This window comes from Embiotoca jacksoni, unplaced genomic scaffold, assembly GCF_022577435.1.
Source record: "Embiotoca jacksoni isolate LCO1_2020_lvr unplaced genomic scaffold, fEmbJac1.0.p SCAF_109, whole genome shotgun sequence".
NCBI lineage: Eukaryota > Metazoa > Chordata > Actinopteri > Embiotocidae > Embiotoca > Embiotoca jacksoni.
In genome coordinates this window covers 457,356-474,855 of record NW_027185240.1, presented here as the reverse complement: position 1 = coordinate 474,855, position 17,500 = coordinate 457,356, and the positions used below count along the sequence as shown (strand labels likewise).

Genomic DNA, 17,500 nt, shown 5'->3' with positions numbered 1-17,500 from the left:
AGTGAGTGAATGAATGAATGAATGAGGGAATGAATGAGTGAGTGAATGAATGAGTGAATGAGGGAATGAATGAGTGAATGAATGAGTGAGTGAATAAATGAGGGAATGGATGAGTGAATGAATGAATGCATGAAAGAGTGAATGAATGAATGAATGAGTGAATGAGTGAAGGAGTGAATGAATAAGGGAATGAGTGAGTGAATGAATAAGGGAATGAGTGAGTGAATGAATGAGTGAGTGAATGAATGAATGAATGAATGAGGGAATGAATGAGTGAGTGAATGAGTGAGTGAGTGAATGAGGGAATGAATGAGTGAATGAATGAGTGAGTGAATAAATGAGGGAATGGACGAGTGAATGAATGAGTGAGTGAATAAATGAGGGAATGGATGAGTAAATGAATGAATGCATGAAAGAGTGAATGAATGAATGAAAGAGTGAATAAATGAGTGAATGAATGAGTGACTGAATGAGGGAATGATTGAATGAATGAGTGAGTGAATGAGGGAATGAATGAATGAGTGAATCAATGAGTGAATGAATGAATGAATGAAAGAGTGAATGAAAGAGTGAATAAATGAGTGAGTGAATGAAAGAGTGAATAAATGAGTGAGTGAATGAATGAGTGAATGAATGAATGAATGAACGAACGAACGAACACTAAGAATTAATTGATCTGTTTAAATCGAATCGTCTCAGCAGAGACTGTAATTGTTTTGTTTGTTAGCTCTAGCTGAAGTTAGTTAAAGGGCAACTAACTGAGTGAGTGAGTGAATGAATGAATGAATTCATGAATGAACGAACGAGTGAACCAATGAATCAATGAATCAATGGTCCACCATCCCGACAAGAAGTTGGACTGAGTTTGTTTGTGCTGATGAGATCTTTGAACAAAGACGTGTGAAAAGCGCAGAGGAGGGTCTCGAACAGAAATGTCCAGGATCACCTTCAGAACATGGTGTCAGCAGTTTTTATAAGGACTCTTCTCCTGGGTAGAAAGTTTGTGGATGATCAAGAGTTACCAGGAAACAAACAAAAGTTTCAGAAACAGAAAACTAATACTGACCCACGATGAGATTAATCCTTTCCTCAGGACAGATGTTATCTCAGACAGATGTTTTATATCAGACTGATGTTTTATATTTGACAGATGTTTTATATTTGACAGGTGTTTTATATCAAATTTATGTTTTCTATCAGACTGATGTTTTCTATCAGATGTTTTATATCAGACATGTTTATATCAGATGTTTTATATCAGATGTTTTATATCAGACTGATGTTTTATATCAGATGTTTTATATCAATTTTTTTTTATATCAGATGTTTTGTATCAGACATGTTTATATCAGATGTTTTATATCAGATGTTTTGTATCAGACATGTTTATATCAGATGTTTTATATCAGATGTTTTATATCAGACAGATGCCTGAAACATGTTCAGATATAAATCCACAGTTTCACCTGGACTCGGTTCTGATGTGCTACTTCTTCAGGTTCCAGGCGTCCCGTCCAGCGTCCACCGTCCACCAACATGTCTCCCATCGTACCCCCCTCCCCCCAGTCAGGCTCAGACCTCCCAGTGTCTGCCGCTGCGATAGGTGGCAGTGAATACGCAGTGACCTACAGAAGGGGGACGGGTTTGGTGAGCGGGGGGGCCGGGACACACGGCACCTACACAGTTCTGGACCCGGACGGGTCGGGGACGGCGGGCAGCGAGGGTCTGCAGTCCAGATCCCCGGGACTCTCTACTAAAGTGGGACGGAGAGCAGCCATGCACATCACAGGACCCACCATGGTCACGGTGCCACTGCACATCACCTCCAGCCTCGCACTGGGGGTGCTGCAAGGGGGCGGGGCCAACAGGGTCATCCACCGCAGCAGAGATAAGGACGGAGGAGACAGGGTGGAGGACAGAGGAGACAGGGTGGAGGGCAGGGATGGAGGAGACAGGGCGGAGGAAAGAGGAGACAGGGTGGAGGGCAGGGACGGAGGAGACAGGGCGGAGGAAGGAGGAGACAGGGCGGAGGAAGGAGGAGACAGGGTGGAGGACAGAGGAGAGAAGGGGAACAGAGGAATGGAGAGGAAGGAGGAAGAAGGCAGAAAGGTTGAAGAAGAAGAGAAGATGGAGGCAGCAGGTGGTGCTGGTGAGGAGGAAGATGGAGGAGAGGAGGAGGAGGGAGGAGAGGGGGAGGTGAGAGGAGGTTGTAGATGGAAGGTGGAGCCGGTGGGGGGGGGTGGAGGTGTGTCCAGAGAGGAGGACCACAATGAAGATGCTGCAGACACTGATGACGCCAGTGAATACATGGGTATGATTTCATTGGTTCACTCCTTCTTTAAGATCCGCCTCTCATCACTGCGACACAATCGTGCTCTCTGAGCAGCTGATTGGTCGGATCGCTCAGCCGCTCCGACCAATCAGCTGAAAACCTAAATAAAGATGTTCGATCTCTGTTGTTGAGATACAAAGCAGATTTAATATTTTCTTCCCTGAGCTCACCTGATGTTTCCTGACAGATATGAAAGGGGTGGAGCCTGCTGACCTTCAGCCAGCGCTGACTCAGTGTGGAGATGACGGCGTGTCGGACACTGCTGACGTCCTCAACTCGACCGAGCTGGAGGGAACTGACACGGAGCTGTCAGGCTACGTTCAAGATAACTTTGACTTCCTGGACCACCTGGACCACCTGGACTGCAGCGCCCCCTATCAGGTGCGTGTGGTCGTTACAGAGCTGCAGTGACATCATCACGTCTGCACAACTGTTCACTTCCTGTCTTTTCTGACCTGTCAGGTGAACGAGTTCTCTGTTGAACCTCCCGGTCACTCAGATGACGAGTATGAAATCATGGAACAAGCTCCGCCCCCCCATCATCCTGCACAGGTGCAGACACACCTGCAGTCTGAGACACGCCGTGAGAGTCCGAGCGAGTTTGACGCACACAGACGACACACAAAGTCCCTGAGCCTGCCCTACATGACCTCACCTGTCCACGGACCGGGGGGGGGTGGCTCTGAAGAGGAGGTTGCCGGGGACGACAGTGATGATGACGATTACAGCAGTGAGGAAGATGAGAACATGTTTTATAAAAGTCTTCCTTCAGATTTCTTTCTGGAGTCTCTGAGCGGGTTTAAAGCTGATTCACAGGACAAAGAGGACAGAGGACGTCCTGCAGCAGAGGACAGAGAGGACGGAGAGGATAGAGAGGACAGAGGATATCCTGCAGCAGAGGACAGAGAGGACGGAGAGGACAGAGGACGTCCTGCAGCAGAGGACAGAGAAGACGGAGAGGATGGAAAGGATGAACAGGACAGAGAGGACGGAGAGGACAGAGAGGACAGAGAAGACAGAGAGGAAAGAGAGGACGGAGAGGACAAAGAGGACGGAGAGGAAAGAGAGGACGGAGAGGAAAGAGAGGAAAGACAGGAAAGAGAGGAAAGAGACGACGGAGAGGACAGAGAGGACAGAGGACGTCCTGCAGCAGAGGACGGAGAGGACGGAGAGGACAGAGAGGACGGAGAGGAAAGAAAGGAAAGAGAGGACAGAGAGGACAGAGAGGAAAGAGAGGACAGAGGACGTCCCACAGCGGCAGAGGAACCGCCCAGCGTCACCTCACCGTCTGTCTCCTGTGCAGCGTCCTCCTTGCTGAGCAGACATGATGACGATGAAGACATGAAGACGAGGATGAAGGTCAAGGAGGAGGAAGAGGAGGCTGAAACTCCTCCCACTGACTCTCATCATGATGAAGAACCTGTTGATGTTGCGGTAGACAGAGACTTTTCTGTAACGTCCACACAGAGGAGCTGTCTCGTGGAGGACACAGAGGATACGTGTCCACAGTTTGTTGTGGACGTAGAAAGCCGTGAGAAGATGTGGAGAGAACCCTCAGAGACTTACAGGACACAGAGCAGAGAGACGGACCGGGACGTCCTCAGGACGGACATCTGGGACGAACTGGAGGACGTCATCTGTGAAGTGATCGAGGACGAGGAGGATGAGCCGTCTGAGAGGACAAGTGCTGCTGACGATGAAGAAGAGGAAGAGCAGACAGTTTCAGGAGAGACAAGGATGGAAGACGAAGGACAGACAAACGAGACAGATGTTGGAACTCTGGAGGACACTGTAGGACAGAACACAGACTCAGAGGCACAGCGAGACGAGGAGGACGAGGAGACATATTCATCAACAAGACATGAGTTAAAAAAAACAACAACAGAGACAGAAGAGAGCAGAACTCCACCAATGGATGATCCACAACCAGAACCGGTCCAATCGGACCCCCAGGACACGAGGACGAGTGAGACAGAAGGTGTTGGACGGACGCTGGTCGTCTCCAAGCAGCCGAAGGTTTACCAAGTTAAAGCGGTGCCCGTCGTCCCGCCGAAACCACAACACTGTAAACTCACCGCCATGAGTCTCCGACAGCAGAGAGACAGAGACAAAGACAGAGACGGAGACAGAGACGGAGACAGAGAGATGCTGAAGGTCCTGACAGAAGCGGACAGAGTCTTTGCAGGACAACAGAAAGACGAAGACGACGAAGACAGACGGACACTCAGGGAGAGGAGGAGGGACGAAGGCGCCCCGAGCAGGAACAGTCCCCTCAGCATGTGTTTTGATGAGGCCGTTGCCATAGCAACCATGAGGCGAGAAAAAGAGAGAGCTCGAGAAGGAGAGTTGGAAGGATCGGGGAAGTGACGTCTTCATCTGTGCAGCAGAGACATGAAGTTGTCAGTCGGGACTTCATGATGTTTCTGAAGGATTGTAAGAGGAAGAGTTGTATTTCCTTCATTAGACAGAGGACAGAAGGAGGAAGAGGAGGAAGAGGAAGAGGAGGCTGCAACGACTGCATCGTTCTGCAGCAACAACATCTGGAACATCTGGGACTGTTCTGTCTGATATGAAGTTAAATAATGAAATAAAAGTGAGAATAAAGAGTGAAGGTGAAGATGAGGAACGCGTGGAGGAGCTGGTCTGTAAAACAGGACGACTTTCTGAGCAGTTTGTATATAAAGTGTAGAAAGAAACGGTGATTCGATGATGATGATGATGAAGGATTTCTGGTGAAAATGATGTCTGGATGAGTCACAGCTGTTTGGATTGTGTGAATAAAACATGTTTTAAAGATGGAGTCTGTCCTTTTATTTCAACTCAGTTTTATTTATTGAAACTTTATTGAAACAAGCTTCAAGACAAAATAAAGATAATTTAATCATCGCAGTAATAACACGAGCATGTCGATGGCGAAGATCATCTGGTGATAAAAAGTCAGGAGACGGCTTTCAATAAAGATGCAGCATTTACGACCTGGTCAAAGTGTCAGGGCAGACTAACCTGACCTAATCTAATTTAAACTAATCTAAACTAAACCTGATCGAAACAATCCAAACCTAAACTAAATATTTTTTATCTAACCCTAATCCAACCCTAATTCTAAAGTAATAACTAAACTAAACTCACTAGTAACTCAAATAAACTCACTACTAAACTAAACTCTCTTCTCTCTTTATGGATCTGTTTGTTTTTATTTTCTTTCTGGCTATCCACGTCTCAAGTTTTACGTCCTCCGCCGTCTACGTCACATCCGCCTTCTACCTTTCCCGGAAGTAAACAAACCGAAGCAGCTGGGAGCAGCCTGTAGTTGCGGTCCTCGTCTCTGTCCTCCCGACCCTGATCCCGGCAGGATGTCGTTCCCGTCGTCGTTCGCGGGGCAGCTCGCCGCCATCATGGACGTGTTGTCGAGAGCCGCGGTGGCGGAAATAACGACGCTGGTGGAGGGCGGGAGCGCGGCTCTGCGCCGGGAGGTGAGCCGCCGGGACGGAGAGATCCTGCACCTCCGGACCACCCTGAAGATGATGGAGGCGGAACTCTGCCGAGCCCAACAAACTGCCACGAACCGAGCCACACGGGACCAGCAGGAGCAGACCACCGGCGAGAAACAGGTGTCCCGGACCGGTAAGGAACAGCTGGTGAGCTCTGGACGTCACAGCGAACTTCATTCAGAAAGTCTCCGATTCAGAGTTCATTTGTTAAACTTCAGTTTTCTGCTTCATAGAGTGAAAGTTCTCATGTTGATCGATCTGGAGTCTCCGCTTCAATTCGGCTCAAATATGAAACAGTCATTTCACGTATTATTGTTATTATTATTATTGTTCTGAGAGATTGTTCCTCCACAGATGGACCGCTCCAGACAGAACCTCCGGTGTGAACGTTCCACTTCAGGTTCTGGATTCATGAGAGCATGTTTGTGTGTCTTTGTGTTGCAGATGAAGTGGATCAGGAAACGGGTCCAGTATATCCAGAACCAAACCCTGCTGGTTCTGTGTGTGAGCTTCACCAAGGAACCGACGAGAACATCGGGCCAGAGGTGAAGGAGGAGCCAGCTGATGGACCCGTCGCCGTGGAAACAGCAGACCTGGAAGTAGAGGACTCGATGTGGTCGGCTCCTGCAGGTCACTTCGTTTCGCTGCAGGTTCTATCCTCACGTGCTGCAGAACGTTCTGCTGACAGGAACACAGAATGTTCCTTCAGTTCTTCGGAGGACTGTTCAGATGTTCCAGTGAAGGCGGAGCCTCAGATCCTCTCTGAGTGTGGAGAACGTTCCTCACAGTCGGTTCATGGTGACCCGCTGACACAGTTCTCCCATGCTTTAGACAATCAGGGGGCCGGACCTTCACAAGCCCCGCCTCCTGCCCAGGACTCCGCAGCGGGCACGCCGGGGTCAAACTCTGAAGATCACGTTCACAACAGGAACACCTGGAGAACCAAGAGACAGGTGAACATGTGGAGAGCCAATCAGAGAGGTTTCCCCCGGCTGGACGACAACAACTCCTCCCACCAACCGCTCAAACCCTTCAGGTGCCTCGAGTGCGGCAAGTCGTTCACCCAGAAGACGCGTCTGAAGACACACCAGAGCGTGCACACGGGGGAACGGCCGTTCAGCTGCAGCATCTGCGGCAAGATGTTCTCCAGGCAGGACAACTGTCTGAGACACGAGCGCTTCCACAGCGGCCTGAAGCCCTTCAGCTGCCGGCAGTGTGGGCGGAGCTTCACCGTGCTGGGCAACCTGAGAATCCACCAGGAGATCCACCTGCAGGGCAGGTAGACACCCAGGAGATCCAGCAGGAGATCTAGCAGGAGATCCAGCAGGAGAACCAGCAGGAGATCCACCTGCAGGGCAGGTAGACACCCAGGAGATCCAGCAGAAGATCCAGCAGGAGATCCAGCAGGAGATCCAGCAGGAGAACCAGCAGGAGATCCACCTGCAGGGCAGGTAGACACCCAGGAGATCCAGCAGGAGATCTAGCAGGAGATCCAGCAGGAGATCCAGCAGGAGATCCACCTGCAGGGCAGGTAGACACCCAGGAGATCCAGCAGAAGATCCAGCAGGAGATCCAGCAGGAGATCCAGCAGGAGAACCAGCAGGAGAACCAGCAGGAGATCCACCTGCAGGGCAGGTAGACACCCAGGAGATCCAGCAGGAGATCTAGCAGGAGATCCAGCAGGAGATCCAGCAGGAGAACCAGCAGGAGAACCAGCAGGAGATCCACCTGCAGGGCAGGTAGACACCCAGGAAATCCAGCAGGAGATCCTCCAGGAGAACCTCCAGGAGATCCTCCAGGAGATCCAGCAGGAGAACCTCCTGCCGGTCGACTCTGAGAATCTCAGTTTTCAGGAGTTTTGTGATTTTTCTCTTCTGTTGTCTGAACTGTGATATTTTTAAATGGATCAATAAACTGAGGTCTGTTCAGACTGATACAGGAAGTGAAACTGTCCATCAAACAGATAAAAGTTGAACCTTCGTTGTGTTTAAACTTTGAATCTTTTAATAAGTTGACAGCTGTCAATCACCAATCACTTTAAATATTGAATGTAGTTTATACAAATAAATCTCGAATGAATTTACACCTGCTGCTGGGTCACGTGTTAAAATAATGGCGTGCTTTAATTGGTTTGATTAATTTAAAAAAAAAAAAAAATTAAACCGGAGGTGCGTCACTTTCTGCGCTGCGCCTGTCTCCCCGTCTTTACGGTAGCTGTGTCGTCACTTCCGGAGAGCGCAGCCTGTGTTGATGTGTTTGTACCAATAATCTTCCGCCAGCTGGAAGCGGCAGCCGTTAAAACGAATAAATGTCTCCGGTACCGGCCCGCCTCTCCTAACGCGCCCCGCCGACCTGCAGCCTCGCTCCCGTCGAGTTGAAGTTGGGCTCCCGGTGCTGTGCCGTCATGCTGAGCAGCGGCTCCCTGCGGGCTCGGATCGTCTCCGTGGTGGACGCCTTGTCCGCGGCGGCGGCGGCGCAGATCGCCTCGGTGGTGGAGGAGGACATGGTGCTGCTGCGGCTGGAGGTCCGCCGGCGGGAAGACGACATCCGGCAGCTGAAGCGCAGCATCGAGCTGCTTCACGGAGAGCTGAGAGCCGCACAGCAAAAGGACGGGACCCAGAGACCCGGTGAGGGGACCCGGAAACCCCCCGACCGGCCCGGTGAGGGGACCCGGAGACCCCCCGACCGGCCCGGTGAGGGGACCCGGAGACCCGGTGAGTGGACCCAGAGACCCGGTGAGGGGACCCGGAGACCCCCCGACCGGCCCGGTGAGGGGACCCGGAGACCCGGTGAGGGAACCGGAGACCCGACCGGCCCGGTGAGGGGACCCGGAGACCCCCCGACCGGCCCGGTGAGCAGTTCTCTACAGTTGATCACTGATCGATACTGTAAGTCATCGCTATCAATAACTTCTGTGATCAATTTGGGACAAAATGACTGAAGGTCAAAGGTCACCATAACCTCGTAACTCCAGAATTCAAACTAAAATTATGATAAATGTCCAACAGGATAAAACAATGACGTTATATATTCCAAAGGTCAAAGGTCAACTTCCCTGCCACTACACGTGGACAGAGCTGTTGTGAAGCATCATCTGTTGTCATGGTAACAACTTTGTCCTCTATCAGAATCAGATTCCTTCAAAGTCATCGCTACAGATATGATAATAATAATAATAATAATAATAATAATAATGTTCATAAAGTTTAACTTCTTCTTAAATCAGCTCAGCTGTTTCCTCGTTTATTCAACATTAATAATCAAACATTCCTTCAACACTTCATCAACAGTTATTGATCCACCTGATGTCCTGATCAGTTATCGGTCTCACTGTTGGATCAGCTGTTCAGTTAAAAAGCACAAAAGAGATGCCGATGTTGTGTTTCCATAGAGATTCAGAATGATGTTGTGTTTCCATAGAGATTCAGAATGATGATGTGTTTCCATAGTGATACTGATGTTGTGTTTCCACAGAGACTCAGAGTGATGTTGGGGATGGGCGGAGCCTATCTGGACAGGTGCGTGCGGATGATGACCACAGCTTTCTGCCTGTACCTGAGCTGCAGGTGAAAAGTGAACCTGTGGAGGAGGCCGGAGGACCTCCTGACTGCGCTGCGTACGAGGCCGGCCGGTGGACAGCGACCACCCAGAACCAGATAGACTGCAGCAGCTCGGACTACGTACCTCTGGGACAGAACCTGCCGGGTCTCGCCGGGTCATCTGTGGACGGCGGCAGCTCGTTGGGCCGCGGGCTGCTGGGTTACAGCCAGTACAGGAGCCTGTACAGCACGGTGAGGAGGAGGACTGTGAAGAGGCTGATGTTTAAGAAAGGCTTCATCTGTCCGTACTGCGGAAAATGTTTCGAACGCGCTGGACACCTGGAGAGACACAAGAGGATTCACACCGGAGAGAAACCGTATCGCTGCGAGATCTGTGGGAGGCGCTTCAACCAGAACTGCAGCCTGAAGGAGCACACCAAGATCCACCGGAGATGTGAGTAACTGTTTCATCTGAGCTGCTGGTTTCCATCCTGACGGCGGAGTGAAATTAACTCTGGAAATCGTCAACACACCCGCTTGCAGCCAAATGTTCCTGAGCCCAAGCTGCGATTTCCACTCCAGAATCATGACTGTTTTTAATGCAGTGCTGCCTGTGTGTCCTGTGGTGGGTTGGTTCACTTCACAGCTGGAGGTCTGAAACATTCACAAAGTCAGCAGAAGATCTGTGGAGGGAACAAAGAAAACGGTTTCACACTGTCAGGTTATGGAGTTATGATTCAGATGTTTGGAGGGTTGAATATTCAGATGTTTGGAGGAGTTATGATTCAGATGTTTGGAGGATTGAATATTCAGATGTTTGGAGATTGAAGGTTCAGTCATGCGACTCCTCTGATCTTCTTCTTTGTGTTAAAACAGGTTTGAAGTCGAGCCTCGCTGAGATCCAGGCGGAGGAACAGAAGCATCTTCCTGAGGTGAGTCTCTGTGAGGACACGAAGAACCAGGAGGGCCGGCTGAAGAACGACGACAGCCTCTCCACACCTGTCCAGGTGAAACCGGAGCCTGCAGAGGAGGACGCAGTAGACGAGAACATCGGAGGGTTTGAGAGAGACAGCCAGCTGTGGATGTCCAGGTTACAGAAAACCTCCCAGCAGAGCATCCCCTCCTTCCCTGAGACAGATCCGTTAGTCCGGCCTCCTCCTCCTCCTCCTCCTCCTCCTCTTCCTCCTGCCCCCTCCTACTGCTCCTTCTCCTTCCCAGGGAAACCCTACAGCCAGCTGAAGAACAGCCTGATCTCTCAGACAGCCTTCGGACCCTCAGACGCTCTGATGATGTCGAGTGATGCGGCCTCAGAGGGCGTGGCCGAGGCCTCCATCAGTCCCCACCCACACAGGAGGAGCCGGTCCTTCCAGGTGATCCGACCAAAGAAAAGCTTTGTCTGCTCGTACTGCGGGAAGATCTTCGAACGGGCCGGACACCTCGAACGACACCTACGGATTCACACCGGGGAGAAACCGTACGGCTGCCACATCTGTGGGAGGTGCTTCAACCAGAAGAGCAGCCTGAAGGGACACATGAGGACGCACAGAGACGGTGAGGGACGGCCCACCAGAACCAAAATATACACAGAACACAGTTCAGAACCAGAACCAGAACCAGCAGCTCATCCTCTCCTTCATCACTGTTTCTTTTTCTTTAAGGGGAGAACTCGGACCTGCTGGAGGCGCCTCACCTGATGTTTACACTTCCTGATCATCACCTGTTGGAGAACCTGGTGGAACCGGAGAACAGCCTGTCAGCTGCAGAGGAACCGGTATCAGGTGGGGGTGGGGCAGTGGTGGTGAAGCTGGAGCCCAACGGGGACGATTTCCCGACTGAGAGTCCGGGAGGACCATACGGCACCGACTGGAGACAGCTGTGGACATGTGGAGGACAAACGAGCGCTGAGACCTCCGAAAAAACTGTGTGTGTTCTGTTACAAGATGTCAAGTATCACGACCACCCGGGTCGGAGCGACCAGCCGGGATACTCCCCACCAATCAGAACGCTGCCTTTTGTGGAGCAGAAGGAACTGATGCCCAGTCAGCAGTTTTGCGTCCTGGGAGGCCCGACCACCTCTGATAGACGTCTGGTCTCTGAGCCTCAGGATCCTCTTCGAACTCCTGAGGAGGATGTGAGTGACGGAACGCAGGAGGGGCGGGGCTTTGAATACAACATGGAGGACGCCTGCAGCAGACAGAACAGCTTCATCTGCTCCAGCTGTGGACAGAACTTTGACCACTTTCACTTGTTTCAGGGGCACCAGTGTGAGAGCACCTCGTTGTGACCTTTGACCTCTGAGAGAGCACCTCATTGTGACCTTTGACCTCTGAGAGAGCACCTCGTTGAAACCTTTGACTGTGACCTTTGACCTCTGAGAGAGCACCTCGGTGTGACCTTTGACTGTGACCTTTGACCTCTGAGAGAGCACCTCGGTGTGACCTTTGACCTCTGAGAGAGCACCTCGGTGTGACCTTTGACTGTGACCGTTGACCTCTGAGAGAGCACCTCGTTGTGACCTTTGACCTCTGAGAGAGCACCTCATTGTGACCTTTGACCTCTGAGAGAGCACCTTGTTGAAACCTTTGACTGTGACCTTTGACCTCTGAGAGAGCACCTCGGTGTGACCTTTGACTGTGACCTTTGACCTCTGAGAGAGCACCTCGGTGTGACCTTTGACCTCTGAGAGAGCACCTCGGTGTGACCTTTGAGAGATGTGGGAGGATCCTGAAACTTCATCTTTTAGTTCCTGTAGAACACGGAGGGCTCCATGTTTTTCCCGCCCAGCGTCCTCACTGTCATAATATCAGACAGACGTCCATCTTTTGGACCAAACTTTGGAAGAGACATGTTGTCTTTACTGATGACAGATGGACAGCAGTGTCCTCAGACAGCAGACTGGATTCTGTCCCTCACAGCTCCATGTCAAGTTGTTCCTGCATGAACAGAGCAGGTTCGAAGAGGAGTTAAAGGACTGAGAGTTAAAGGACCGAGAGTTAAAGGACCGAGAGTTAAAGGACTGAGAGTTAAAGGACTGAGAGTTAAAGGACCGAGAGTTAAAGGACTGAGAGTTAAAAATCTGAGAGTTAAAGATCTGAGAGTTAAAGGACCGAGAGTTAAAGGTCTGAGAGTTAAAGGTCTGAGAGTTAAAGGACTGAGAGTTAAAAATCTGAGAGTTAAAGGACCGAGAGTTAAAGGACCGAGAGTTAAAGATCTGAGAGTTAAAGGACCGAGAGTTAAAGGACCGAGAGTTAAAGGACTGAGAGTTAAAGGACTGAGAGTTAAAAATCTGAGAGTTAAAGATCTGAGAGTTAAAGGACCGAGAGTTAAAGGACTGAGAGTTAAAAATCTGAGAGTTAAAGATCTGAGAGTTAAAGGACCGAGAGTTAAAGGTCTGAGAGTTAAAGGACCGAGAGTTAAAGGACCGAGAGTTAAAGGTCTGAGAGTTAAAGATCTGAGAGTTAAAGGACCGAGAGTTAAAGGTCCGAGAGTTAAAGGACCGAGAGTTAAAGGTCCGAGAGTTAAAGGTCTGAGAGTTAAAGGTCTGAGAGTTAAAGGACTGAGAGTTAAAGGACTGAGAGTTAAAGGACTTGCAGTTAAAGGACTGAGAGTTAAAGGACTGAGAGTTAAAGGTCCGAGAGTTAAAGGACTGAGAGTTAAATGTCTGAGAGTTAAAGGACTGAGAGTTAAAGGACTGAGAGTTAAAGGTCTGAGAGTTAAAGATCTGAGAGTTAAAGGACCGAGAGTTAAAGGACCGAGAGTTAAAGGTCCGAGAGTTAAAGGACTGAGAGTTAAAGGTCTGAGAGTTAAAGGACTGAGAGTTAAAGGATTGAGAGTTAAAGGACTTGCAGTTAAAGGACTGAGAGTTAAAGGACTGAGAGTTAAAGGTCCGAGAGTTAAAGGACTGAGAGTTAAATGTCTGAGAGTTAAAGGTCTGAGAGTTAAAGGACCGAGAGTTAAAGGTCTGAGAGTTAAAGATCTGAGAGTTAAAGGACTGAGAGTTAAAGGACTGAGAGTTAAAGGTCTGAGAGTTAAAGGACTGAGAGTTAAAGGACCGAGAGTTAAAGGACCGAGAGTTAAAGGTCCGAGAGTTAAAGGTCTGAGAGTTAAAGGACTGAGAGTTAAAGGATTGAGAGTTAAAGGACTGAGAGTTAAAGGACTGAGAGTTAAAGGTCCGAGAGTTAAAGGACTGAGAGTTAAAGGTCTGAGAGTTAAAGGACCGAGAGTTAAAGGTCTGAGAGTTAAATGACTGAGAGTTAAAGGACTGAGAGTTAAAGGTCTGAGAGTTAAAGGACTCGCAGTTAAAGGACTGAGAGTTAAAGGTCTGAGAGTTAAAGGACTGAGAGTTAAAGGACCGAGAGTTAAAGGACCGAGAGTTAAAGGACTCGCAGTTAAAGGACTCGCAGTTAAAGGACTGAGAGTTAAAGGACCGAGAGTTAAAGGTCTGAGAGTTAAAGGTCTGAGAGTTAAAGGACTGAGAGTTAAAGGTCTGAGAGTTAAAGGACTGAGAGTTAAAGGTCTGAGAGTTAAAGGTCTGAGAGTTAAAGGACTGAGAGTTAAAGGTCCATCTGCAGATTAAAAGCCTTTAACAGACTGAGTGCCGTCGATTTCAGTCGAACCTGTTTTTGCCTTTTTCTGCTCTAATGAAAGTTTCCAGTCGACTTTAATCCAGCTGATTATATCATGATCACAGATCAATAATGAAACACATCTGGAGCTCAGTTATCATGTTCAGGAGGTTCGATGACACATGTTGAAAATAAAATCGGACTTTCTTCTTTTTCTAATTTCAAATGAGTGTAAATGTGTTTTTTTAATGTTGATATCAGTGTAAGTAAATAATTATTGATGTGAAATCTTCTATGGTTTTACAGACGTGTTCTGCAGCTGGCTTCAGTCAGTTTGTGGTTTTAAACTGTATTTTTATGGATGTGGTTATAAAATGTAAACAGAGATGATGACCACAGAGAAGCAGGTCTCCTGTTTGTGTTTTAATCATTCCTGCCAGACAGAACTCAGGGATAAAAGTACTCTGGAGGTGTTGGTTTGACTTCTGGCTGCGCAGGTGTCGGAGTGAAGGTGAGTCACCTGCAGTTGAACATGAATCATGAAGGTGTCCGTGTTCCGGTTATTCCGCTGCGCGTCTCTTCGCGTGTTTACGGTAGAAGCCGCTGCTACACGGAAGAGAGGTTCGTGCTAGCTCGAACCGCCACCGGGATGAGAAGGCTGGCGGCGCCTCGGTTCCGTTCACAGCTCCTGTCCGACCCCGAGACCATCGTGTGAAGGACCTGCTGCCCACACTGCGCCGTGCTCCACTGCGAAAGAACCAACATGGCGACCTGCATCCCCTTCCAGAGCCAGCTGTCCTCCATCATGGAGGTGCTGCTGAAGGCGGCGGTGGCGGAGATCTCCAAGCTGGTGGATGATAAATGCGCCGTCCTGCATCTGGAAATCTCTCGAAAACAGACCGAGAACGAGCTGCTGAGGCGGAAGCTGCTGCTGCTGGAGAGCAAGACTGCGCAGCTGCAGCGCGGCGTCGGTGAGGCGATCAATCACATCGATCAGAGTTGAACTGTCAATCATTAAAAAAAAAAGAGAAACATGACTGACTGAAAGTGTTTTGTCCTCCAGAGAACTACATGGACCGAGGAGGGGGGGGGGGCGGGGAGCAGCTGTCCTCCCACCGCTGCTGTGAAGGTCTGTATGTCTAATGTACGGAGGGGGGAGGGGGGGGAGTCGGTGTGACCCGGTCGGTCGGTCGGTCGGCCCCTCCCCTAATGGTCAAAATAATGAGTCCATCCTGTCCATCTTTAGTTCCCTGAGATCGACGATGCTGCAGTTTCCTTCACGATAAAAGAAGAGAGTCCAGACGAGGCGCTGTGGATCCGAGACTCTTCCGGACCGATCGGTGAGTCTCTGGCTTCTGTTTAAGATTCGGATCTCTATCATGACGGTTCTTACAGTCTTTAAACCGCCTCCTGCAGGTTCTGCTGTCCAGTACCACAACGCTGCCGGCGCTCCAGAGAACCGGCAGTTTGAAGTGGACCAGCAGGCGACCCATTCAGAGGCGACCCGGCGGAAGATCTCGGAGTTCGGTGCCTCGTACACTTCTGGTCCGCACGCGGTGGACATCGGTGGGCTTCAGTTCACCGTGAAGACGGAGAAGGAGGAGGAGCGGCCGGCGTTCCGGCCGGACGGGTGTCAGCACGGCGGCGGGAAGCAGCCTCAGCTGGCCGTCGAGTTCTCTCTGGACGAAAGAGACACCCAGCTGTGGTCGGCCATCATTGAAGGTAACGACATCGACGCAGGTTTTCCGGACTTCTCCAGCGTCGTGGACGAGTACTCCGACACGTTCCCGGACCACTCGGAGACCTCCGGCAGGGCAGCGAGCGTCCAGCCGCCGGCGGGTCAGCGGCTCTGCAACGGGATCTACGGCAGCGACGTCGCGCAGTCGTCCGCTTTTCTGGCGCGACCGCCGGCCGACAAGCAGAAGGAGCAGGTTTACCTGAGGAACACCTCGCAGGGCGCCCACCTGAGGCCGGCGGACCCCGAGAGGGAAGCTGGAGAGAAACCAGGTGGACCTCAGTCCCACAACGCCTTCAGCCCCGGCAGCTTCCCCCCCCCCCACAGACCGCTCTCCGGCACGGCGCGGGGCTTCGCCTGCTCGCACTGCGGGAAGAGCTTCAGCCGCCTGCACCAGTTCAAGCTGCACCAGCAGAGCCACAAGAGGAAAAGAGCCTTCTGGTGCGCCGTGTGCGGAAAGAGCTTCCAGTGTTCGTCCCACCTCAGCATCCACCACCGCACGCACACCGGAGAGAAGCCGTACGGCTGCGCTCAGTGCGGGAAGAGGTTCACGCAGCAGAGCAGCCTGAGGGTCCATCAGCGCACCCACAGCGGGGAGCGGCCGTACAGCTGCTCGCAGTGCGGTAAGACCTTCATCCTGATGCACCACCTGAAGAGGCACCGCATCATCCACACCTACAGCTGAGACACATCCAACAGCCAATCAGAGGCCATCCAACAGCCAATCAGAGGCCATCCAACAGCCAATCAGAGGCCATCCAACAGCCAATCAGAGGCAGCTGCTCACAGACGCACTTCGTCACTGCATATTCGACTATGCAAACTCATCCAATCCGTCTCAACATGGAGTTTCTGGTTTTACAACCACGTTGAGAAACAGTCGTGATGCTGCGTGAAATGTAAATAAAACCAGAATGTGATGATTTTTATATCATGAAACTCATATTTAATAGAAAATAGACCAAAGACAACAAATCACATGTTGAAACTGAGAAGTTTTATTGTTTTATGAAAAATATCTGCTCATTTTGCATTTGATGGCAGCAAATGATTTACAATCATCACATTGTGTTTTTATTCCATTTTAATCAGCATCACTTTTTAGAAACAGGTTTTTAAATTATTGTCTTGAAATAATCCAAAAGTGAAATTAAATTTCATTCAAAGTTTATCAGAGAGACTCTTCATCAGCTAAAAGTCCAAAAACAAGTCAGAACAGAACCTGCAGCTTCCCGACACACACACACACACACACACACCTGCCCCCCCCCCCCCCCCACTTGAGCCTTACGTCTTCTCTGAAACTGTCGAAGCACAACGTTCCCTGAATGTTTCCTTTCAGATCTGAAGCAGCTCTCAGGTTCACGTTTTAATGTTTTAACGTCAACTTCAGTAAAATAAATTTGTTTTTAAAGGAACAGGCAGCTGGACATCTTCTCACAGGAAGGACTTTTACTCTGAAATCCAACAGGAAGTTAGAGGACGTGTTATTAACTGAGGTGCTCCTACTTGTGTTCCTCCGACTCTCCTTCGTTCTGTTTTCATCTGAATTAAAAGCGACTGAAAAGGAGCTGCAGTCTTTTTTTATTTCGTTTTTATTCTTTCAGGTGTTTCTGATGGAAAATTACAACAAAACAGGAAATGTATTCATTCTTCTTTTTCAGGTCCAGTGAACACCGAGTCTTTTCCTCCTTCACGCTTCAGTAATTATAATTACTAAAATTATCAACCACAAAAATTAAATCGACGAAAACCTGCTTCACTGCTGATGTTGTTCGACACCGGAACATTTAACCAGACCGAGACCAGACCGAGACCAGACCGAGACCAGACCGAGA

At 49.9% G+C, this 17,500-nt stretch overlaps 2 protein-coding genes across 3 annotated transcripts in view; both read left to right on the top strand.

Moving 5' to 3' along the window:
• Positions 1-5,132, top strand: part of arhgap30 (Rho GTPase activating protein 30) — a 13,437-nt gene extending 8,305 nt beyond the window's left edge. For both annotated transcript variants that reach the window (XM_069178200.1, XM_069178191.1), the window contains 3 exons: positions 1,499-2,311; positions 2,520-2,713; positions 2,795-5,132. In XM_069178200.1, the coding sequence (XP_069034301.1) occupies positions 1,499-2,311; positions 2,520-2,713; positions 2,795-4,699 (2,912 nt within the window). In that variant the 3' untranslated portion in view covers positions 4,700-5,132. The remainder of the gene's footprint in view (positions 1-1,498; positions 2,312-2,519; positions 2,714-2,794) is intronic.
• Positions 5,133-5,597: 465 nt separating this feature from the next.
• Positions 5,598-17,232, top strand: LOC138215605 (uncharacterized). Its single transcript, XM_069177849.1, has 15 exons — positions 5,598-5,956; positions 6,268-7,104; positions 7,275-7,458; positions 8,182-8,612; positions 9,298-9,816; positions 10,239-10,913; positions 11,021-11,642; positions 11,784-11,794; positions 12,308-13,591; positions 14,425-14,548; positions 14,645-14,773; positions 14,868-14,898; positions 14,991-15,056; positions 15,174-15,267; positions 15,344-17,232. Exons 1-15 carry the CDS (start codon positions 5,686-5,688, stop codon positions 16,345-16,347), a joined length of 6,282 nt encoding a protein of 2,093 aa, XP_069033950.1. The 5' UTR covers positions 5,598-5,685; the 3' UTR covers positions 16,348-17,232.
• The last annotated feature ends 268 nt before the right edge of the window (positions 17,233-17,500 follow it).

Excerpts from the sequence above, each read along its gene's own strand:
- LOC138215605 (XM_069177849.1), top strand. The coding sequence starts at position 5,686 with ATGTCGTTCCCGTCGTCGTTCGCGGGGCAGCTCGCCGCCATCATGGAC. Across the intron at positions 5,957-6,267 it reads GAAACAGGTGTCCCGGACCG|ATGAAGTGGATCAGGAAACG; the intron begins GTAAGGAACAGC and ends TTTGTGTTGCAG. Across the intron at positions 8,613-9,297 it reads TGAGGGGACCCGGAGACCCG|AGACTCAGAGTGATGTTGGG; the intron begins GTGAGGGAACCG and ends GTGTTTCCACAG.